Source organism: Sitophilus oryzae, unplaced genomic scaffold (assembly GCF_002938485.1).
Source record: "Sitophilus oryzae breed Bouriz unplaced genomic scaffold, Soryzae_2.0 scaffold_1436_pilon_pilon, whole genome shotgun sequence".
NCBI lineage: Eukaryota > Metazoa > Arthropoda > Insecta > Coleoptera > Curculionidae > Sitophilus > Sitophilus oryzae.
Genome location: NW_022146100.1, coordinates 5,133,045 through 5,158,492, shown reverse-complemented (window position 1 = coordinate 5,158,492; position 25,448 = coordinate 5,133,045). Strand labels below are relative to the sequence as shown.

Sequence of the window (25,448 nt, the reverse complement as noted above, 5' to 3'; positions counted from 1 at the left end):
TGAAAGTTACATACATAGGCAGGGTTCGGAAGTAGTTAATTAAGATGTAATTTACCTGATTAACTACGTGTAGTTTTTCTTCAAAAACTACGGCTTTTCCCGTTCATTAACTACATGAAAACTACATTAATAAACTCTGTATTGATATTCTGAATAATTTTCCTTTGTATGAGGTGAAATAGAGATAATATGATGTAAATATTATATTTAAGCCATATTTCTTCTGTTTTCTTAAATACATTGTGTATGTGTTTTTAAAGCTTCAACTTATTATAACCTCACCTCAAACCTTTGATATTTGAAAGTTACATACATAGGTTACATAAACTACATCCTCTACATAAACTACATTAACTACATGTAATGTAGTTTATGTAGTTTTTAAAAGTAACATGTAGTTTTCCGCACCCTGCACTAGTGGGACGCATGTGGGACGTAGACGCTAGTCGACAGTAATCTATGGCAGGAATCTATGGTCGACAGCACCAGCTGTTTTTGAAGTTTGAATAGTTTGGTTCTGGTTCTGTGTTTGGTTCATAGGTTTGGTTTGGAATTTGGAATAAATACTAATAAATATAACGTGAATACAGACGCTTATCGTCAGTTATCGTTTATTTTTGTGCAAATATGCCTGACTGTAGTGAATATTACCAAACAGAAATTAGTGAAGGAAGAAACAAACGTGTGATAAAATGTAAATTTTGTTCTTCAGTTATTTTAACACCTTCTAGTGCTTCATTTACAAGATTAGAGGTTAGAAAATATATATGTCTTAATTTGATTATTTTTCATGTAACAATGTATGAACCTGTTATTATTATAGTAGGTAAATGGTAATATTTGATAGTATATAATATTATTCAGGGTGTTTCAAAACAAATGTAAAAAATTTAAAATGGTGATTCCCAAGGTTATTATTTAACAAGTTTCTTGAAAAAAAGCTTGGGTACCTATATCGCCACTGAAAGAGAAGTTATGCTTTTCGATGGCGAGGGGCGATATACCTATACTTTCTTCAAGAAATGAACCCACTAAATTCAAATTCAAATACAAAGGTATAGACATTATTTAACAAGTTGCGTCGTAATTGGACATTAGCCCCTATATTATGCTTCATATCGTGGTACTCATTAGAGCGTCCGCACACGGGTCGTCTGGCTTTCGAAGCCGTCTCGAACTCCGAGCGAATCTCTCTCCACTCTATCTTCGTACATAAATAACGATCAATCATTTCAAGTTCGCGTCGACCGCCAAACGACCCGTTCGTGGACCTACTATTACTATTATTTACGTAGGAAGTAGAGTGAAGGGAGATTCGTTCCAAGTTCGAAAATGTTAAACAGCCTCTATACTATGCCGAGAACTCTTCGAAACAGGCCAAAGTTGCATTTCGTAGTCCAACTTTGTCGCATTTCAATTTATTTCCAGTTGTCTTGACCCACTTCGGTTTGCCTCGATCTACTTTTGCGCCTGAAAACTTAACGTCTTAAGCGCCTGGAAACTAGTCGGGAAAAGTTGCCTCGTTCAATTTTGTCTCGTTTTGAACTATTTCCAAAATGTGGCGGTATCTGTACCCGAAGCAAAGGACATTTTTTTTTTCATAAGTCTCAGTGAAAACCTAGACGTTTCTAAAATAGTTGTTGTTACAATCATATTTCGTTAATTACATATCGTTTTATGTTGATACATATTCCACAAAATTAATATTTGAACACGCGTTTATAATATGTAGAGTAGATATTTAAGAATAAAACTTTTCACTCAATCTGCAGGAATATAATTACAATATATTTATTATTTAATTTTATTATAATGGGAATTAGTATATAAAATTGTACATGTTATGTTTGTTTACGCGGTCTTAATTAATTAATATAACAGTATTATATCGCTTGATGAGTAATACTGGCAACATCAACGATGTATCGAACTGATTGGGAAAATTATTGATTGACCTGATGTCAATAAGTGATACTTTTACTTATAATAATAACATGGTTTCATATAAATTCATTTAAAAATAAGAAATATATTAACGATTTTTTAAAAAGTTTAACACCATGGTTTAACCACGGCATATAAATCAATCGGCAGGCCAACTCGCTTTAGCGGGAACGCTACGCGCATACCCTCGTGCACGCCGCCATTTGCGTTTCCATCAACAGAAAGTAACCAGTGTCCAATAAATTTAAACGTATTTGCCAGTGTCATAGTTTTTTCAGCGACAACACACAGTTACGGCGTTACGGCAGATTCGAGTCAGTAGCGTGCGGCTGAATTTATTTTGATTTTTTCTTGAGTGATATATTTTGTTTTTGTTGTTTTATTTTTCTTTATTATGTGATATATTTGGTTTTTCTAGTTTTATTTTCGTTTCTTATGTAATATAATTTGTTTTAGTAGTGTTATTTTTGTTGTTCAATAAAAGTTTCTTTCTGTTTCATAGAGATCCTATTAGGTATGTATATATGTGATTAATTATTTTAACATATTTTAGCTGTGAAAAAAAAACATAGTAGTATACATATTAGGACATTCAGCTAAATAGGAAGATCTAATTTAAAATCTTAACAAACTTTAATATTAGTAAGATTTAATGTTAAATATTTAGTAAAATTTAATGTTGTATCTAGACATTAAAAATTAAATTTAAAAATCATTATATTATTAATTTAAATATAATTATAAAAGTAAATAAAATGAGTATATCGAAAATAAGTTAACAATACATTTTTAGGGCAAGGACATGGGCAATTGCAGCTAATAGAGAAGACTTGATTGAAGATATAAATAAGGCCCACAAAAGGTACAGGTTGTGTTCGGTTCATTTTGAATTTAAAATGTTTACCAATTCACTTTGTAACCATATAAAATACAATGCGGTACCTACTTTGTTTCCTGCCATGAAAAAAATAGAAGTTTCTCAAAAAAAATTGTGGATTTGTTAATTTGTGAAATTTGAACATTAATAAAATTGCTGTTGTCGTCCGGCGACGTAGGTTTCATTCCTAGAAACCCGACAGCGGTCGGTGGCAATGCTATGAAAGAAGCCGGCATCTTTGATTTTTTGCGGAGTCAAATAAAGGACACATTTTTTTTATTGAGGTGCTAGTATTTACACAGAAAAAACATTATGAAGGGCGCTGTTGCCATATATTCGTATTAGTTGGTATTAGCAAAGAATATTATTCTTTAGCATTAGTTAGTTAGGGATAGTATGTCTATATGTTTTGCATTTTTTTTATTAATATTCTGTTGTTACACTGCAATAATACTTTTTATTTTGGATGTAGGAAAATGATTTTTAATGTTTTTAAGCAAATACTGGTTTAATAAATAATAATAACAGTAATAATTTGTTATACCTATTAACAACAAAATTTAAAATCTTTTAATAATATCAACTTTTTTTTAAGTAGTAGCAAAATATAAACAACAAATAGAAGTCAAAAGTATTTATATTAGATCCTATTTAAAAATAATATATTCTCTAAATGGCAACGTTGGTTTATTATATAATAATAATAATAATAATTACAGAACTAATTTGTTATATTAACAACAAATTTTAAAATTATGAAATATAAACATTTATTAATTTTCTAAGCATGCAGTGTAATGGAAGGAAATTATAAATTAAAAATTAAAAATTAAAATTATTTATATTACTTTTTATTGCTTTAAAAATAATATTTACTTTTACTGGCATTTACTTTAAAAAATAAATGAAATATTTCTTCGCAAAAAACTACATGTAAGAGAATTAGCATAAACAAAATACAAACATTGTTAACTTTTTTTTTAAATTGGCACGTGTAAAACTTTCAGTTTAATTTTCTCACCCCAAAATTTGAGTTCGATAACCATTTACTTAACCACATTACTTAAATATGATTATTAAGTTCAACTAATTCATATTATTAAAACATCTAAAATACAAATATGTATTTTTAAAATTAATTGTAAGTTCATCTCATCTCTCTTAAAAATTGCGACCTCTCAAAATTTCCCATTAAAAAAATGCAATCTAACCTAACCATAATATACCATATAAAATTAAATAATTGAAAGATCGGACTACGGAAAATCACACAAATTTTCAGAAAAATTTTGACCACTTCGCACACAATCGTCAATTAAAAAGCTACTATTTTAGTATTTTAAATATTTTAATAAACGCAAAAATAGCATAGTATTTACAAGGCGAAGTTATAAAAATTTGGTAGAACTAATAATGCACTGACGCACACAAAAATAAAACGAATACTAAATTTCATTTATCAAAAGAATTCGATAGTCGTGGCTCGTGGCGCAACGATAACCATTTAGTCGCACGGCGAGGTTGTCACATATGCTTTAGTATACAAATGAATGAATGATTTTATTCGAATAAAACCATTCGATAGTTGAAATAATTCATTCAGTAACCATTCGATAGTCTAATTCATTTGATAGTTCCCATGGCTAATAATTTGTATGTAGCCTCTTTATATTGTTCAATAATTATTTTATTGGTATTTCTTTAATTCTTGTTTGTAACTCCTGGCATGTTTTTGTTAGTTGCATGTTTTTTTAATTTTAATTGTCTATTCTCTACAGTGAAATATTTAATTGATTTTTTCATTATTTTTACTTTTCAAGGAGTATGCGCGGTTAAGGATTCATTTGTTTGGACAAAAGTATTGTGTAAATAAAATTCAGTTTCACTCAATTACAGTATTTTTTTAATACGACCCTGTCTATCAATAGTTATAGAAATTTTTTTGATACGTTTTAATCCGGCCCTGACTTGGAAACGATAATGGCGCCGTCAAGGTCAAATTTTATAGAAATTTTAAACAATGGAATCTGAGCAGAGTTGTCGTGCCGATTGTTTTATGTGCCGTGGTTTAACACCGTGGATTATAACCTATAAAAGGCGGACCGCCAGCCGCCAGGACAGTTAGTCACTGCGTATTGCCCAGCAGTTTTACTATTTTAAATTTTGGAAATATATTTTTTTTACTATATTGTAATTAATAATGTTAGTCAATGATTAAAACTAAATATTCTTGTATAACATTAGAAGAAACACATATTATTAAATTTATCCCACTTTGGATTCCAGGCGAAAAAAGATATAAATGATGCTATTTTTGCTTTTCTTGAAGATATTTACTTGACCATTAATGACAAAGAAATGGCCGCGGCGGTGTTTTGTGGCTTAGCTAAGGCGTTTAATTGCGTGGACCATAGCATCCTGTTGCGCAAGTTGAAAATATATGGATTCAGGGGTTCAAGTTTTAAGTGGTTTAAATCATATCTGTCCAATAGATAGCAGTCCGTTTCAGTTGGAGCCAGCTCATCCAGGAGACAGGTCTTAAGTTGTGGCGTTCCACAGGGATCAGTATTGGGTCCCATTTTATTTCTTATATATGTCTCACCCACTTAGTATAATTTCCGTTTCACGAAATGGATATCCACTTCGCTAATTGAAACCAACCAGTTCGCGAACCTAACCTAAATAAATAAATAAATAAATGCCTTTATTGTCAAATTTATTTTACAATTTGTAGACAAAGGGCTCTAACTCACTGACGACCAGGTCGCAACGACCTGTCCGTCGGCTGGCCGGATGTATTGCGTTTATAGCTGCAGCCAGATGAAAGACCAGTTTCAACAGAGTTGTCAGATCTAACGATTTTTTACGTTTTACCAATTAGAAAATATTGTTTCAGAAAGAATTAAGTTTCAGAAATGTTAAAATATTCGAGTTAACTAAAAAGCGAAGTTGCTATTCATGAGCTTATTAAATAATATGTTCTAATATTAAATAATGCATTTAAAATATTCTTGGATTTTTCGTTAATAAATACTGGTGTGGTAAATGGAGTAAGTAAAATCTCCAACCCCGACTATACGATAACGTCGTTATTTCCATGTTGTTCAAATCCGCGATGCCTGCTATTCCATCAGTCGTTTCATAACAGAATATTCTACATTTTACGTCTATGTAATTTAATATGTGTAGAGTGAGACATGTAACTCGTGAGATTTTCAGCATTATATCAATAAAGGACAAAAACAGTATTGTTCCTAAAGGTGCGTCCAGACTTGGGCATTTTAGCCCGGACGAACCGAGCGCCCATGAACAAGCAGAACAAAAAGCATTGTGTACGCGCGACCGACAAAAAGGAAGATATTCTGTTTCTTTTTTCTACTGCTATGGACTTCTACTGATGGCTCTTATCGACTTTAGAAGTAAACATATTAAGGTCATCGCAAAAAAAAAGTCGTCAGATACTGGCTCTAAATATAAGCAGGTAGAAAGTTTAGCTTCCATTCATATTTCACTGTTTACAATATAAATTCCTCTTTTTTATTGTTACTGAGAATCTACAACAGTAAATAGTTCTATTTTTATGAATGTTTAAGTTACTTTTACTCTTAATTTTTTTAAAAAATAATGTACCTAGTAGAAATATAGTCTAATGGACCCTGTTTGAAAAACGTTAAATTAAATATAATATTTAAAATACAGTTGTCCTCCTTGTACATGACTACAATACAACTAAAAAAAATAATTTAATAAAAAAAACAAGTGGTTGTAGAAAAACTTTAAATATGATTTTTTTATTTTTTAACACTCACAACCAAACCAAACCATAAATAGAGTATGTCATATAAAAATGTTTTGAATTTTTACTAGAATAGACCCTTGATAAAAAAAGGGACTAGATTAAGTTTCCCTTTGATCTAGTCTGTATACTATTTCTTTGGATTTTCTGCACTTGTGCAAAAACTACACTAAAACACTATATCTTATAGAAAATAAAATATTGTGCGTTGAATTTGAGGTATTTCATCTGAAAAATTATTAATTTGGAAGAAAACCGGCAACAAGCGGCAGAAAATAATAATATTTTAGTGCAGTCTACTGGTCGCAACGACCAACGGACGGCCAGGAGGTTAGTGTGCGCGGTATCATTTGATTTAATGGTTTTAGCAGGGTTGCCACAAGAAAATTTTTGATTGTGTAGAACTTGACCATAAAAATGTGTAGCATTGTGTAGCCATCCATGACCAATAATTGTAAACTATCCAATAAGACCAAGAATAAGACGTTCACCAAATTTTAAAGCATGATTACGAGTCTCACTTCCAGTCGTTTGTATACGTCAATATATTCATTTCCCATTTAATTTCCTTTCATGCCAGCAAATATTGCAGTGACGCCAAAATTGATGCCGCGAAACTAACGATTATATGGACCAATTAGACCTGTTAGAAAAGTCTGTTTAAAAACTGTAAACTATTGAGGACTGTTTAATCGGCCAAATTTGTCCATAGGAACTGCAGTCCTTGCTGATATGGGAGGAAGTGAAATAGGAAATGATAGGAATTAAATAATATTTACGTATGACAACGAGTAGAAGTGTGACTGAACTACAGTGACGTAATTGAGCAGTGAAATTTGATCAAAGGACGTTTTATGTATTATTTAAGGAATTCCAATCTATTTACCGTCTATTTACCGACAATCCTGTCTATTTACCGTTTTTGAATCGATCAATAGACGGTCCTTGATTCATGACCCAGTTCATACTCTGGTTCATACTCTGACATTTTACTGAACACCTGAACACTGATGACGGAAAATGATATTTGTCAGTTCAAAATTAAAAGTTCACTTGCGGCCTCTTTTAATGTAACTTAGATAACTTAAAAGCAAAAAAAACACTTTTTCTCAGCTGATTTACTGTTCTGGTATTATATTTTATAAGAAATATGTAAATTCTCAAAATGTGTAGTACCACTATCGCCTGATAGTGGTGTAGCTGTGCAATCATGGAAGCAAATATGTAGCAAAATACACAATTGTGTAGCTTGTGGCAACCCTGGGCATTAGAGGTAGCAGCGGCCTGGCCGGTGCGACCTGCTCGTCAGTGTGTTTGAGCCCAACGGTAAACTAAACAAACAAAGTAAACAAACAAGGTACACAAACAAACAAAAGATAATAGGTACAAAACATTATACAAATAACAACTAATCTAACCAGTTCGCGAAGTGGATATCCATTTCATGAAACGGACAATTACACTAAGTGGGTGCGACATATATATTCACGATATGGCCAGCTTACGGATTTCCGGAAGGTTTACACTTTTTGCAGACGATGCCACAATGCTTTGGAGTGAAAAGTCTGATACTTTAACAGACTTGGTAAGTTGAGATATGGCTTTAATTAAATAGTTTATGACGCTAATAAGATGTGTTTAAATTAAAAAAAAAAAACTAGTGTTATGTCTTTCAGTGTGATATTTCCAGCATCAATATTGAGATTCATACATTGGAAAATAAAACACTGAATAGATTCTTAGGGATATTCCTGGATAACAGATTAAAGTTTGAGGTCCATGCCAACCACATTATCTAGGATTTCCAGTGCCTGCTATGCCGTGAAGGTTATAAGAGGTGAATTGGATAAAGAGACAGCTCGAGGGGCCTATTATGTACTGATTGAGTCGCAGCTCCGATTTGGGATATGTTTTTGGGGGGCATGTTTCAGAAGACTGTTCAATGCGGTTTTCATAATTCAAAAAAGGGCAATAAGAAATTTGTGTGTTGTTGACGTAAGCGGGAGTCATGTCAAAAGGGAAGACATCTTAACTCTACACTGTCTTTTGATATTGAAAACTGCATGTCTAATGCATAAGAAATTCAGAGACCAGATTCGGAACGTGCCCACCTTTAATACCCGACAATCCTATGTGATTCTCTGTGTGTATGCTCCCCATACCATCATCGAGTTTGGTCCACGAATCTTTTGTTTTCAGTGTCAAAAAGATATTTAATCACCTGCTACTGAATATAATAAAAATATATCCTCATAGGGCATTTAAAAAGGCTGTCAGGTCCTTGCTGGTTGCGAGGGCATATTATGACGTGGAGGAGTTTTTCGCTGATTCTTGGGAGATGCGACTTACTTGTTTGACTGTCAGGAAATATTTTTATTCTGTTCTGTTTTTATTTGTAGATATATTTTTTTTAAATTTAGGCTCTTATACTAATGAACTATTTGTAAGATTTTTGTATATTTTGTGCTATTTTGTATTTTTGTTTTTTTTTTATTATTTTGACAAAGTTTCGTATATTTTGTATTTGTTTTACGTTTATTTATTATTTGCCACAGCTTTGTAAACAAGAGAAATCTTATAATAATAAAGCAATGATTGATTGATTGATAATCGGTAACTGTTTTCTAAATGCACCTTTTTTTGATTTCAGTTTAATATACTGGTATTAAATTACACTCCATTACAAATTAATGATATTTATTCATGCTCATGAAAACTAATACTATAAATAAATTAGAAGCCTTTGAGATGTGGACATACAGGCGTCTCTTGAAAATATCTTGGACCGATAGGATAACTAATGAAGAAGTACTCAATATGATGCAGAAGGAGAGAGAACTATTAAATATAATTAAAAAACGGAAAACCTCCTACTTAGGACACATAGTTCGAAATGAAAAATACAACATTCTGCAGCTCATACTTGAAGGAAAAATAGAAGGCAAGAGGGGAATAGGTAGAAAACAGCTGTCATGGGCGAGAAACATCAGACAGTGGACCGGTCTGAAGACTATAGGAGAGCTCATAAACACCGCAAGAGATAGAGATAGAAGAATATAAACGAAAATAAAATAAAAAAGTCTTTGACCTGACCCGGATTCGAACTCTGAATTTTCGGTTCGTGGTCGGAAACTCTACGCACTGTGCTATGGAGACATGTTCGATTTATATTCAATACTAGAATTTATAGGACTAAATTAATAAAAAAAATATAGGATCTTCTTTCGATGCGCAGTAGTGAACGCAACGGGTATCGGCAGCCAGACGGGCCGTATGCTGTTCCAGAGAGCATAGTAAAATATATATCAAAGAGCCAGACGTCTTAAAATACTTTCTCGAAAACGTTGCTAGCTATTAGACTATTATTGCTTCGTGCTATTTCACAAAATAGTACGATAAATAGAAGCCCGTGTTATAAAAATTAGTTCCCGCGTTTGATCGAGACGCGCCGTGATTGTTTGTTTGTTTTTTATTGTTAACCTGTGTTAATCTGGGTTAAAAATAAAAAACAACCAATCACTGCGCGTCTCGATCAATTTCAGGAAAGGTGGGAACTAATTTTTATTATATATTTTATTATATTTGAGTTTACCTCTGAAAGTATTTCCAGAAATGTTTTTTCGTAACATTTTTTCATAAAACATAGCGTACAGGCGTTTTAAATATATATTTTTTTCTTATTAATTGTAGACCAATCTAAACTATTCTTTTGATTAAAATATATAGGTATTATTAATTTATAGGCTTATATTAATTTTTGAATTAACAATGTTCCCTGACTAATTAGGCTTTATATCAATACTTTGTTATATGCATCAAATAATATATGATAATAATATAAATCTATCTGTATCAATATATAACAGAACCTGTCTGAACTAAAGACAAAATACAAACGAACGCCATGTATACCAATCTAGCTAAGAAAGTAACCTAATATAAAACGGAGCATTACCGAGTTTAATGTAAGCAGACCTAAAAAATTGTCCGGCTATTAGAGTTTCGCGTCCACTTTTGGGATATTTTTAGTCACATACGCGGGAATCATTTAGTGTCTACGTCCGTTTAAAAGAGCGTCGGCTTATCGGATAGATTTTATTTTTTTAACATTAACAGGAAATTTTGCCGGTTGCTCAACGCGTACTAAATTAGTACCGGCTGGACGACTTAACTAAGAGCTACCGACGATTTTTACTGTACATAGAAATAAACGTAACCCCGCGCCACCTGCGCACTGAATCCATGTGGTGCATTGTGAAGTACCTTGTGGTGCATTGGAACACGGGACATAGGAAATCACATTTAAATTTTGAAAAGGTCAAATATTATCTCCCCACATAATTTTATGGAAAAGCTGTTTAGACTTTTTGAAGAGGCGTTAAACTTGTACTTTTATCTGAAATTCCGTTTTATTTGGAATCGGCATTTAAAAGTTATTTGCAAAAATCTACCTTCAAATTAGGGAAATTTATAATACGGCCCAAAATGCGATTTTGTCATTGTCAAATTCGATCACGTTTTGTTTACAGGGGTTTGAAGGTAGCCTTTAAGCACAGAATATCTAGCTACGCAACAGAAAAATACTCGAAATGAAAGAGCTAAAATTGCACAAATAAAATACTAGATGGCGCGACAATGTCATAATCAGAATATAATTGGAAATTTTCAACTTTCGGTTTTGGATCGACGTAGATCGACGGCACGTCGACGGCCTTAAAGCTGGGCTAAATATTCACAGTTGCCAGATTCAAACAGACTTTAATTGGCATCCCATTCTTTTTCTGGTGTATAATAATTTCTTTCTATTCTTCGTTTCTTGTCAGATACACTTATATTAATTATTCGTTTGGCTTTTAAAATAGTTTTAATTTTAAGTATATTATTAGAAAACATATGCTCTCAAAATACATTTTTAATATACACTACTTTATTATGTTAACTAAGAAAATAACTTTAATTACCTTTAAAATTAATAATATACAGGGCGATTGATAGCGATATTTATTAATGCTGAAACGTTAGTAATGAAATATACGTTTAATAATAATGGAAATGATTTATTAAAATGCAGTACAAAAAATGTTAATTGACTAAAAAAATACTATAATAACAATTTTTTTCTGTTTGCCATGTTATTTATATGGTACATGATATTTTGGTACCATAATATTACAATGTCACTGAAGATACGTAATATACCAAGTTTAAGCCCAATCGAACGCCATGTATCGTAATATGGTACTATATTACGGTATCACTTCATATGCTTCATGATACCATAATATTGCAATGTCATGAAAAATACGCAAGTATATATCAAATACCGTATGATGCCAAAAAAAACGGAGTCCAGTTGGCTGGGAAAAGACGATCGATGACATTTCCCATATAAATTTTCACATAAAATGACAGCGATTTTCATTTCATAGCCATCGCTAACGCCGTTTTTTCCCAATCGTACGGTATGAACACAATCGAACGTCAGGAAGTGGTGTCATAATAGTAGAACAATACTTATTATATTGTCGCCGAATTACAATCAAAATTCAGGATTCAGTTAGAATCAAACGTCAGGAAGTGATTTTAATTCAGCTCAAGATTTAACTCCAACTAACATGGCAAGTTAAATACTTAAACGTTTGAAAAAAGAGCTCTAATCTATTTTAATATGTTTAAATGATGTAGCAAATTTGAAGGTAGGCTTTATCAGGAAGTATTACAATATAAATTACACAATGGCAACACTGCATAAAATTCTTTTAAATTTCGTTTGTAGAAAACTGTTTTCTTTTAAATTTATCGCCCTCCGTTATGTAGTAGTGAAACTACCGCATCAAAATATCTGATTTGGAGACAGACTTTAAAAGCCTGTCTCCTTTTGAGACCTACGATTTTATACATGTAACGAGGCTTCTTTTGCGTAGCTAGATATTCTGTGCTTTATGGTATAAAATAGAGTAATTTTGTATAAAATAATTATGATTTTCACAACTTCTGAAAAATGGTTAAACGGCATTTTGCTGGAAATAGTATTTGTGTTAGATAATGTTCGCAACTCAGTCTCCCGCAAAGCCTACACCGAATAAGTCAACAGTTTAAAGAATAAACCAGATGAGGTTTTAAACTAAAGGCACCGTATTAAGCATATGGAAGTGTGAAGACCAAACTAATGAACATGAAGAAAACAACGATGACTTGAATATTCTTCTTCATGTTGAAGAAAAGAAAAACATTGACTTCCATCTATTGGGGATACAGTAAGTAATTATCACAGGATTTTTTGCCGAACGACTTCTTCCTGTGGAGTACACTCAAAAACCGTTTTTATAGGCATACTAAATAAAGAAATTTAGATGAACTGAAAACGACATCTCGGAGGAATGCCAATCTCCTCTTAACGTGTTTGTATTGCGAGGCGTGAATTTTACAATCATTTGGAGTATTGTTTGGCTGTGAATAGGGGATTCTGTGGACATTTTATTAATTAGTATCGTTGTTTAATAAAATATCTTTAGTTACAAATATTTCGATTATTTCTTCAGTTATTATGGATGTATGTCGTAATATGATCGAGTAACGAACAGCAAGTCATACAGCGCGGATACTATTCTCAGTTTTGTAGATGTTATTTCCAATATAAATATTCATTCTTCAAATATAACGTCACTTCCAATATAAAATCAAAAATAAATAAATTATACAGGGTGAGTCTTAAATAAGCGCAAAAGATCTCGATAAAAGAAACATATTTTCTCTTTACCATTTTTCAGATAAGTCCAAAATGCTTGATTGATCTTTTTTTAGCGAAAAAAACTTCATAGACCTGTTACTGGGGTCGAAATATACCACCCCTGAAAATGTGTGCACTTATTTAAGACACCCTGTATAATTAACTTTTAAATGCCGATTCTAAATAAAACGAAATTCTAGATAAAAGTACAACTTTAACGCCTCTTTAAAAAAGTCTAATACAACTTTTACATAAAATCATCTGGGGAGATAATATTTGACCTTTTCAAAATTTACATGGGTATTCCTGTGTCCCCTGTCCACCACACGGTATTTATAAAGTAGTTTAGCCTCCTAACTGCATTCTGTGAAGCGTGAAAAAAGAGCCGGTGAATATCTTTTGAAGGAATTTGCATAAGTCGTTCAAAAGACGGCAAGTGAATTTTTTCAATTTTGAGATTTTTGCATTTTTAGACTAATGTGATCCTACTCTATCTAAATACCCAAAAATAATTTTTTCCCACGATTTTTGAAGTTTTAAAAAAGCGGCAAGTGACATAAGGTCGCCATTTTGGAAGTAAAAAGAAGTCACAAGTGTAAATATGTAAGTAAAAGGCAGTATCTTTGCATATTTACTACGTATTGCGTACACACTAGGCAACACGCCACCCCACGTCACGCCGTACCACGCTATCACACGTGGGCGATTCGTCTGTCCCAGATCTCATGTGTATACTCTTTCCCACGTCGCCGTCGCAACACGTGGACTCACTTAGGATAGCGTGGCGTTGCGTGGCATCTGGCCTAATAATGGGGTCCCGGCTCTATTATGCCCCCAAAACCTGTGTTTTTATCGTAATTTCACGATCGAACCGACGGGTCTTTTTAAATAAAAAATAAGAAATATATTTAAATAAATAAAAATATAACATGAAAATATCATTAGTCTATAAAAATATTTATAGTTTGACGTTTCCTTTTTCTTTTGAACGAAACTATTTATTAAATTCCTATGATGATATTTTTATGAACGTACTATAAAGAAAGAAAACTTTCAGACGAGCCTTCTTAAAACTATAATATTCTTTCCCATAGGTAACGTACTTTTATGCTTTTACTTTATCGCTTTTAGTTAATACGGATATAAAAATAAAACTTTGTTTTTCTACCACCTTTGTACCGCAATACCTCGCTAATGATTGACTTTTACCCTTGTTTATATATTTTTTTACCCAACGTTTATATAACAAGTTTCCCTTTATTAGCTCCTTTAGAATAGCTCCTTAAAGTTTTTTACATTTGTTTTGAAACACCCTGTATATAAATATGCTAAACTCACCGGTATCTTATGATATAATACTTTTAATATTATATTTATAATTTGTTTTATTTGCAGTATAAATTACCTCATATTAGACAAACAAAAGGTAGTGAGTCAGATCCAGAAACAGAAGACATAATACATTTTTGGGCTGTGGAAGATATGATGACGTTTTACAATGTAGGATTTTCAAATACAGTGGGAAATACAAAATATCTTACATGTGCAGATTGCGAAGCTGGTCCTATTGGATATCACGATATTCCCAGCAAAATGAGTTATGTGGCATTATCAAGAGTATTACATTCAAATTCAACTGAAAAGAATTGATTTTGCAGATTTGTATCTTATTTAGTAATTTAATAGATATTAAGCTTTTATTAAGCATGCACTTGTTAATATATGAATATTTAGTAATTCCTTTCCATTGGTGTATTTATTTTTGTTTAATATGGTTTATTACTAAGATTTGTATATTTGTAACTTATTTGTAACAAAGATATAGTTATAAGTAACTTAAGTAGTCAGAAAAGTGTGGTATATTTTATTTAAGAGAATTAATTTTAGATATTTTAAATCTCTTTCTTAACATTTTTGACCAACAGAATTATTTATCATGCTATTATCTTAGAAGTACATATTTTCATATATTGTGGTAAATTTAGTAAATTTAATTCAATTTCTTGGATTATATTATGAATCCTATTTTTCTTTTCATCAGTGTCACAAGTATTAGGAAAAACTTATATTTAAAGGAGACGTTAATTTAAAATACTTTTCTCTTTCTAATAAATAAGTATTTTAATGTATATTAATGTATAGTGTGACGCTCCCCCGTTTTAGAGAAAGGTCACGGACGCCGAATCACAGAACACACTAAAGAAGAACGCTAACTCCCATGCATTTTTTAGTTTCAAAACGGTTTCAAATTTGTAAAGAAATCTGTAATCTGTATATTGAAGTGGCGCCATCTAGCCACCCAGGAAAGTAACAAATGTGGCGGCAAATTTAAATAAATGCAATTTATTTTTAAGCAAGACGTATGTATACTTGTTCGCCAGTTAGAGCCAATCAGATTTCTACAAAATAATGTGTAGTCATCTGATTGGTCCTAAGTTGGCAAACAAGTCAAATGGTAAAAAACAAGGATTTATATATAAAGGTTAAACCAGGTTAAACTATTGTAAAGTGTTAAATGGTTTGCTTATATCATTTTATGTGCATAAAAACCTACAATAAATAATTTATTTTAATTTACAGAAAATTATACCATGAAACATTTTACAGACAAATAAAACAACAGATTTAAAAGTATAATATTTATTATAGTACCAGATTTAAGAACACATAACAAATATCGTTGGAATACAAGAGAAAGTGACGTCCATTAGAAACAATGTTTTATTTACGTGTATTTTTTACATTATGGACTTGAACAATTGTGTAATATCACATTGTGGAATTTATGTACAAAAATATGGAGTTGATCAATTTTTTTTTGTAAAAATATATGGCGTTGTAAATATTACATTGTTAAAAAATAAAATTCACGAACATTTGGACTTGGTTAGGTTACCTCACCTCACTTTCTCGGATTATTAAATAAAATTGTTAGATAAATCAAAGACGTTTAACTTAAACCTTACCTTTAATAAAGATCTTAAAAATCAAACACAAAACAGTAGAGATACCAGGGAGCGATGAGATGAAAAGAAAATAAAACACACAATTAACTATAACGTAACACTAGGCTTTTATTTAACTAATTAATTATGTACAAAAAATAATCCAGGAAGGTTCACGTCCTCGAATCGTAACAATAGTGAAATAAAATGTATATTTAAAGACCCGTAAAGTAAAATTTACAATAACAACCATGTACCTCTAGAGTTTTGATCGATTATTCCCGATATGTAACTCTCTGACTGATTCTATTCCGCGAATTCAAAACGCGTTCCCGAAATGACGTTCTATTAAATAAGACGACGCGAGTTCCTGATCGACGTCGAATTTAGCGGCGTCCTAATGAACACAGACACGTAAGTACCGGAGCAACACACTCTACTATGACGCGACTCTCTAAACGGCGGCGACGTCGTTACAGGCGTCCCGATGGTCACAGCTAAATGTTTCTCGGAACGGCGTCCGTTTTGACAGCGAAACCCGGACCTTGGATCGGCGTCGAAGTTAAAAATGTCGCGTGATACACAAACGCGAGTCCTGGATCGATCCCGAAATTAACAGCGTCCCGAGGGATACACAAACGCGAGCCCTGAATCGATCGCGAAATTAACAGTGTCCCGTGGGATACACAAACGCGAATCCTGGATCGATTGCGAAACTAACAGCGTCCCGTGGGATACACAAACGCGAGCCCTGGATCGATCGCGAAGTTAGACAGCGTCCCGTGGGATACACACACGCGAGTCCTGGATCGATCGCGAAACTAACAGCGTCCCGTGGGATACACAAACGCGAGCCCTGGATCGATCGCGAAGTTAACCGCGTCCCGAGGGATACACAAACGCGAGTCCCGGAGTGACGTAGACGTTAGCGACGTCTCGGCGAGTTGTACGTCGTTTGGATAAGCGCAGCCCGCACACACACCACCCGGTCAGAAAAACATCGGGATTTCGGCGAGATCCCGTCCAGCGTCACTGATGCAAGGTGCCGTCCGGACGACACACCCAGAAAATACGGGAGCTACAAAACCCGCCTCGGGATTTGGGCGAGGTCTTGTTTTAGCTCCGTGAACATTCGCGACCCGTGCGTTTACTGTACTACCCTAACCGTTAGCTGGCTCACTCTCTCCCTTTTAACAAAAGAAATCGTTCCTCGCGTCCACGTGATCCGATCAAATAGCCCCCAACCTCCCTAGAGGACAGTCGGCCTACCTGAGCGAATATAAGCTTTGCTATCTTTTTGCGTTCGCGTGTTTCGGTCAAATAGCCCCCAACCTCCGTAGAGGACAGTCGGCCTACCTGAGCGAATATAAGTTTTGCTATCTTTTTGCGTTCGTGCGTTTCGGTCAAATAGCCCCCAACCTCCGTAGAGGACAGTCGGCCTACCTGAGCGAATATAAATATCTCTGTCTCCCTTATCCCTGTAACGCCTCCTTATCCCTGTTAAGGCAGTAAAGTAAACGTCATTAACAATAAAAAAGAATACGACTTACTCTCGATCACGTTGGCGGTGGGTGCTTACCTTATACAGTGCGGCGACAGGCGGCTGGCAGCAGGACACTTGGCAGGGCACTCCGGACTCGAAACTCACTGTTTCACGTGCGACCACAAACTGACTACCTGGAGCTGCTGCAGCCAGGGTACTCGACTGACCCTCCCCTCCTCTGGGCCTGCACTTGCAGAATAGAGCGAGCGGCGCAAACGGTTCGGTTTTTCGCATTAAACTATAGCGACCAAAACCAATCAAAACTCTCTTACAAAATGGCAATTAAATATTTAACTTATTTAATTCAACAATAGGAACACTAATGAAGTTCATTACAATAATGAGTTAACAATAAAATACATTGACTGTCATTATTAAAAGAGAATGAAGTCTCTATTATTCTAGTATAATATTAACACAATATACAGGGTATCCTAGAAATTTTATGAACTTCATTACAATAGTTACGGTTAAAGTCCGATGTCCGGTTAATGTCGACATTAACACGTTAATGTTTGGGTTAGGTTATGTTTTTGGTTGTTTTGTTGGGTGTTATTCTCGAGATTAGCGGGTAATGTCGACATTAACCGGACATCGGACCTTAACAGTAACATATACATATACAATAGTATTACCTATACCTATACAGTGTCCTTATTTTAACTGTCATTTATATTTTATTTTCATTTTATTATTTCAATTTATTTTCTACGTAATGTGGGGGTAATAGTACCGTACGTTTTGAAAATCTTCTCGTCAACATACAGGGTGATTCAAATATATTTTCAAACAAAAGTTGTATATTTTTAAATGGAATACTACTGTATATTTTTTAGCTCAGTGGATTTACCATTAAATTCCCATTTCAAAAATACCATAATGTCATATACTCTACCGAGTGGTTTTTGAAATATAACCGTTTGAAAACTAAATTTACTGCTTATTATTTAAAGCCCTCTCAAAATTCTAAATTCGAAGAATTTTAATTTTTTTTAGCCTGAGGTAGTGTTTAATGGTGTCTTCTTTAAAATTCAATCTAACAATATTTGCAATCTTTTTTTATATATACAGTGTGAGTCAAAACTAAATGTATTTTTCTCCACTATTTTAAATGGATCACCCTGTATTTTGTTTCTTAATCGAACGAAGTTTTGTTTGATCTTTTTGTTTTGTTAAGTACTTCCTATGTCTAAAATCTATATATTTAATGAGTAACTTTAGATATTATTGATTAGCCCGGGCTAATCAATAATATCTAAAGTTATTCTTTTGAATGTGGGTTTTAGTGCTCTTCAATAAACCTAAATAGAATTATTATCTAAAATAATTAGGGAAGCCAATAATTGACCCCATTAAAATTTACATGGGATTACAAACCAAAACACCCGGTATATTATATAGGTATATATTATATAGGGTATAATTTTTATGTAAAATCCGTCCTGGCAGTATGTAATTTTGCACAGAGGTGGTCCCTTGAGTGATGAAAGTGAGTACTCTCTCTCTCTCTCTCTCTCTCTACGGAGGAGTATGGTAACGAAAAATTAAAAAAAAACTATTAACAAATAAGGGTTGATGGTAGAAGCACGTAGAAGGGTGAAAATTTAGGATTGCCTGTATTTTGTAATGCCACATCATAAAAATAAAAATATTTTTTTTTTAAAAATAAAAAAAAATTGTGGTGGGCCACCCTTATCACTTAAGGGTATAAAAAATAGATAACAACTTATTCTAAGACCTACTGTAAAATCGATCAAGCCGTTTCGGAGGAGCAGGGTTGCCAACACTCGAAGTTGCATACCTGCTAGATTCGTATATTAAAAACCGCTAGAATCCGCTAGGAGCGACATTGAAACTGAAATTTTGTAGTGTCGCCTATTTTTGTGTGAACTCTTTGGTAAGGCTCTTATCACATGATAAGTCATATTTTAGGAGACTTCGAAGATTCTAGGCGATTCTAGGCCTAGATATTTTAAGAATATATTATAATTACGTGACTATTAGTACAAATTTTCAAAAAAAAATCCCCAACCCAACCTCCATAGAGGACAGTCGGCCTACCTGAGCGAATATAAGCTTTGCTATCTTTTTGCGTTCGCGTGTTTCGGTCAAATAGTCCCCAACCTCCGTAGAGGACAGTCGGCCTACCCGAGCGAATATAAGTTTTGCTATCTTTTTGCGTTCGTGCGTTTCGGTCAAATAGCCCCCAACCTCCGTAGAGGACAGTCGGCCTACCTGAGCGAATATAAGCTTTCCTATCTTTTTGCGTTCGTGCGTTTCGGTCAAATAGCCCCCAACCTCCGTAGAGGACAGTCGGCCTACCTGAGCGAATATAAATATCTCTGTCTCCCTTATCCCTGTAACGCGTTAAGGCAGTAAAGTAAACGTCATTAACAATAAAAAGAATACGACCTACTCTCGATCACGTTGGCGGTGGGTGCTTACCTTATACAGTGCGGCGACAGGCGGCTGGCAGCAGGACACTTGGCAGGGCACTCCGGACTCGAAACTCACTGTTTCACGCACAAAATACATACACAAGGAGAAGTGCGAGCGCCTTGCTAAATATTGGAAAGTGAAATTGACGTTTAAATTTGACACTGTTGACAAGTCTACTGCTACTAGCGCCCCCAATATCGCTTGTAGGAACTACGGACTAGATTGTCACGCATGGCGGGAAGTTTAAAAAAATAAAAAATTTTAATTCTTCATTTATTTTTAATTATGACATAGATAAAAACACAAAAAATACACCATTTTTTAAAAATATGTTTAATATCAATATCAAATATACAACAGAAATTAATTTCACCACAATAAATTAATAAAATTAAAAAATAATGTTACAAGTAGATCAAGAGACAAAATTAATTATAACAAAACTGAAAAAAATGGCGTCATAGATGGCTTAGAAATGACGATATATATCATAATTTTGAAAGTAAAATTATATAGGAAATGTCATCGATCATCATTTTGAAGCCAACTGGACGATTATTTCAAACATACAAGCTGAGTTCGTTCATAGTGCTCTGAGAAATCTAGATAAACAAAGAATAATAAATTAAAAGTATTCCAGGGAAAAAGAGAGGAAAAACCTGTATCGTCTCTGATATCTGTCAGGGTTTTGTTGAAAGTGTCATCTTTTTGCTCGAAGTTTTCAGGTCGATTAAAAAGATGACATTTACAACAATACTTTGCCGTAACTTTCACAAATATCAGAGAGAGAGTACAGGTATTGCCTCTCTTTTCCTCTGGGATGCTTTATATCTGTTCTTCTTTGTTTACCTATATTTCTAAGAGCATAATGCCAAACACGACTACAGTATATAATAATTTCAATATCCTAAGTGGAAAGAAAAAAGATCACCTTTCTGTTTTGTACTATGGTCCCTTTCTTCCGATGGCTCATCTCGTTGATATTTAGGAAGGTATCCATAAAATATATATTTTATTATCGGTCCTGGGATGAAAAAATATAAAATTCAATTTCATTTGATGATCCTTTTCTGTCACCTAAATCAGGAGAATGACAATGAGCATGTTAAGATGAAAAAAAACTTATTTATCAACACTTACCTACACGTTAGTCCAAGGAGTTTTATCAAAAACCTATATTTGCCTAAATAATTTATGTATTCAATTTACAAAGCAAACTGCAGCGTGTAAACAAAAGAAATAAAATGGCGACAAGTCAACTTCAACGACCCGACAAGGAGAAAAGTGGTGTTCGAATAACAATTTATGGGTTGCAAAAAATTGTTTTTGTCTCTTTTCAACGCACACTTCAGAAAGAAAAAGAGATGAACAGTTATACTGAAAGAATGTCAAGGTTTTATCTGTCACTCTTGTCAATAATTTATCGGTAAGGAAGATTCCTAGAAAATCGCTTGTAGTCAATTTTTCAACCATTTCCAGTTCTCCCATAAGAAGTGTCATCCACCTGGTTTCACGTGCGACCACAAACTGACTACATGGAGCTGCTGCAGCCAGGGTACTCGACTGACGCTCCCCTCCACTGGGCCTGCACTAGCAGAGTAGGGCGAGCGGCGCAAACTGTTCGGTTTTTCGCATTAAACTATAGCGACCAAAACCAATCAAAACTCTCTTAACAAATGGCAATTAAATATTTAACTTATTTAATTCAACAATAGGAACACTAATGAAGTTCATTACAATAATGAGTTAACAATAAAATATACATTGACTGTCATTATTAAAAGAGAATGAAGTCTCTATTATTCTAGTATAATATTAACACAATATACAGGGTATCCTAGAAATTTTATGAACTTCATTACAATAGTTACGGTTAAAGTCCGATGTCCGGTTAATGTCGACATTAACACGTTAATGTTTGGGTTAGGTTATGTTTTTGGTTGTTTTGTTGGGTGTTATTCTCGAGATTAAGCGGGTAATGTCGACATTAACCGGACATCGGACCTTAACCGTAACATATACATATACAATAGTATTACCTATACCTATACAGTGTCCTTATTTTAACTGTCATTTATATTTTATTTTCATTTTATTGTTTCAATTTATTTTCTACGTAATGTGGGGGTAATAGTACCGTACGTTTTGAAAATCTTCTCGTCAACATACAGGGTGATTCAAATATATTTTCAAACAAAAGTTGTATATTTTTAAATGGAATACTACTGTATATATTTTAGCTCAGTGGATTTACCATTAAATTCCCATTTCAAAAATACCATAATGTCATATACTCTACCGAGTGGTTTTTGAAATATAACCGTTTGAAAACTAAATTTACTGCTTATTATTTAAAGCCCTCTAAAAATTCTAAATTCGAAGAATTTTAATTTTTTTTAGCCTGAGGTAGTGTTTAATGGTGTCTTCTTTAAAATTCAATCTAACAATATTTGCAATCTTTTTTTATATATACAGTGTGAGTCAAAACTAAATGTATTTTTCTCCACTATTTTAAATGGATCACCCTGTATTTTGTTTCTTAATCGAACGAAGTTTTGTTTGATCTTTTTGTTTTGTTAAGTACTTCCTATGTCTAAAATCTATATATTTAATGAGAAAATTGTGTTTTTGGAAAATATAAAATAGTAAAATAGGGTTGAAAATTATACCGGGTGTTGCATCGTCGAGCGGGACATAGGAAATCCCATGTAAATTTTAATGGCGTCAATTATTGGCTTGCCTAATTAATTTAGAGAATAATTCTCTTTAGGTTTATTGAAGAGCACTAAAACCCACATTCAAAAGAATAACTTTAGATATTTTTGATTAGCCCGTTTACCAGTTATCGCCGATTTCTTTTTAAATATTTCTCCTTTCTTATAGCCCTGTATTTACTTATGAGCACCAGTCAAGGTAAAAGATAACTGTCAAATGAAGTTGTCATTTAATAGTACCTAAATTAATGAGTTATTGGATATTGTAATAATACTATAATTAACCTAAAGTAATTGATTACTTTATTTTACTTTAATTCATATTAATTTGTATTTATAAATACATCTTTAAGATTTCCGATGTAGGAATGAGTTTTCAATAATAATAAAGCACTAAATAGGTAAATTTCTCAAATGACAACTTCATTTGACAGTTATCTTTTACCTTGACTGGTGCTCATAAATAAATACAGGGCCATAAGAAAGGAGAAATATTTAAAAAGAAATCGGCGATAATTCGTAAACGATCTAATCAAAAATATCTAAAGTTATTCTTTTGAATGTGGGTTTTAGTGCTCTTCAATAAACCTAAATAGAATTATTCTCTAAAATAATTAGGGAAGCCAATAATTGACCCCATTAAAATTTACATGGGATTACAAACCAAAACACCCGGTATATTATATAGGTATATATTATATACGGTATAATTTTTATGTAAAATCCGTCCTGGCAGTATGTAATTTTGCACAGAGGTGGTCCCTTGAGTGATGAAAGTGAGTACTCTCTCTCTCTCTCTCTCTCTACGGAGGAGTATGGTAACGAAAAATTAAAAAAAAAAACCTATTAACAAATAAGGGTTGATGGTAGAAGCACGTAGAAGGGTGAAAATTTAGGGTTGCCTGTATTTTGTAATGCCACATCATAAAAATAAAAATATTTTTTTTTAAAAAATAAAAAAAAATTGTGGTGGGCCACCCTTATCACTTAAGGGTATAAAAAATAGATAACTTATTCTAAGACCTACTGTAAAATCGATCAAGCCGTTTCGGAGGAGCAGGGTTGCCAACGCTCGAAGTTGCATACCTGCTAGATTCGTATATTAAAAACCACTAGAATCCGCTAGGAGCGACATTGAAACTGAAATTTTGTAGTGTCGCCTATTTTTGTGTGAACTTTTTGGTAAGGTTCTCATCACATGATAAGACATATTTTAAGAGACTTCGAAGATTCTAGGCGATTCTAGGCCTAGATATTTTAAGAATATATGATAATTACGTGACTATTAGTACAAATTTTCAAAAAAAATCGTTAAAAATTTTATTTAATAATTCAATTGTTAATATTCAAAAAATCAAACCGCTAGCCGCTAAATATTTTTTCCCGCTAAACAGAAAATAAAACCGCCAGATCTAGCGGGAAAACCGCTAAGTTGGCAACAGTGCGGAGGAGTATGGTAACAAATTAAAAAAAACAACCCCTATTAACAAATAGGGGTTGATGGTAGAAGGATTCTATTTCAGATTAATGTGGACTATCAAAACTCTTTCCTTTTCCGATGAAATAGTAACGGATGATGCAGATTAACATAGGAAGATTTTAAAATGACCAAATTATAACTCAGACTTGTAATGACCATGTACCTCCACTCTCCATAGGTCATAGTGGTAGTTTGTGGTCATAGGTAATGGCGACGGTTGTCAACCCGTGTCAACCAATGACATAGCGACCAAGATAAAAGGACGATAAAAGCGCAACGATACCACTGAAGCCATGCAAGGGACGTTACAAAACCAGGTCAAGGTTGGATCAGGTAGAAAATGTTTGCACCCATATATATGTTACCTTTTATTGAAAAATTATGCAACGGAAGTAAATTAATGTAACGTATTTTAAAAACAAAACAATGTTTACCTTAAAGGTAAAAAACATAGTGGAGCAATTCACATCTCCACGTTACTCGCCGTTCTCCTCGCCGTGCGGCGCGGGCCTTGCTGAATCATTCTTGTACCGGGTGGCCAACTAAGAATGGACGCCGGCTTTATCTCAGAAACTACTTATCGTATAACTTTGGGAGAAAAATTCTAATAAGTAAATTGACCAAGAGAAATCGCTGGAAATTATTTTCAAGTTCGAAAAATGTCCGTTAGGGGGCGTTTCTCTGATAGCCAATCAGAAAACAGGGTTTTTCTCAAAAATATGCAGGTGAACAGGTATTTTAAATATTACTATTGTAATTACCGAGAAAATTGTAATTTTTTTGATATAGAGTGTTTTGCTCTATCTCATAAAATAAAGTGGTGGGGGAAGGTTAAACTAGCTTTTATTAAAATAAGGATAACTCTGGTTTGGATTAACCGATTTAAACGAACTAGGGCTCGTTTAAAAGAGCTTTTCTTCCTTAATGATACCCAGTATAAATGTTCTTTCCATAATTTTTTTCGTGGTAGCTAGAGGGCG

At 33.3% G+C, this 25,448-nt stretch overlaps 1 protein-coding gene across 2 annotated transcripts; it reads left to right on the top strand.

The window, feature by feature from the left end:
* Positions 1-479: 479 nt before the first annotated feature.
* Positions 480-15,092, top strand: LOC115876527 (guanine nucleotide exchange factor MSS4 homolog). Of its 2 annotated transcripts, none has more exons than XM_030892338.1 (2): positions 480-822; positions 14,743-15,092. In XM_030892338.1, exons 1-2 carry the CDS (start codon positions 628-630, stop codon positions 14,995-14,997), a joined length of 450 nt encoding a protein of 149 aa, XP_030748198.1. In that variant the 5' UTR covers positions 480-627; the 3' UTR covers positions 14,998-15,092. The 2 variants fall into 2 exon arrangements, with proteins under 2 accessions (XP_030748198.1, XP_030748199.1); XM_030892339.1 differs by having other exon boundaries at positions 493-753.
* Positions 15,093-25,448: the final 10,356 nt, after the last annotated feature.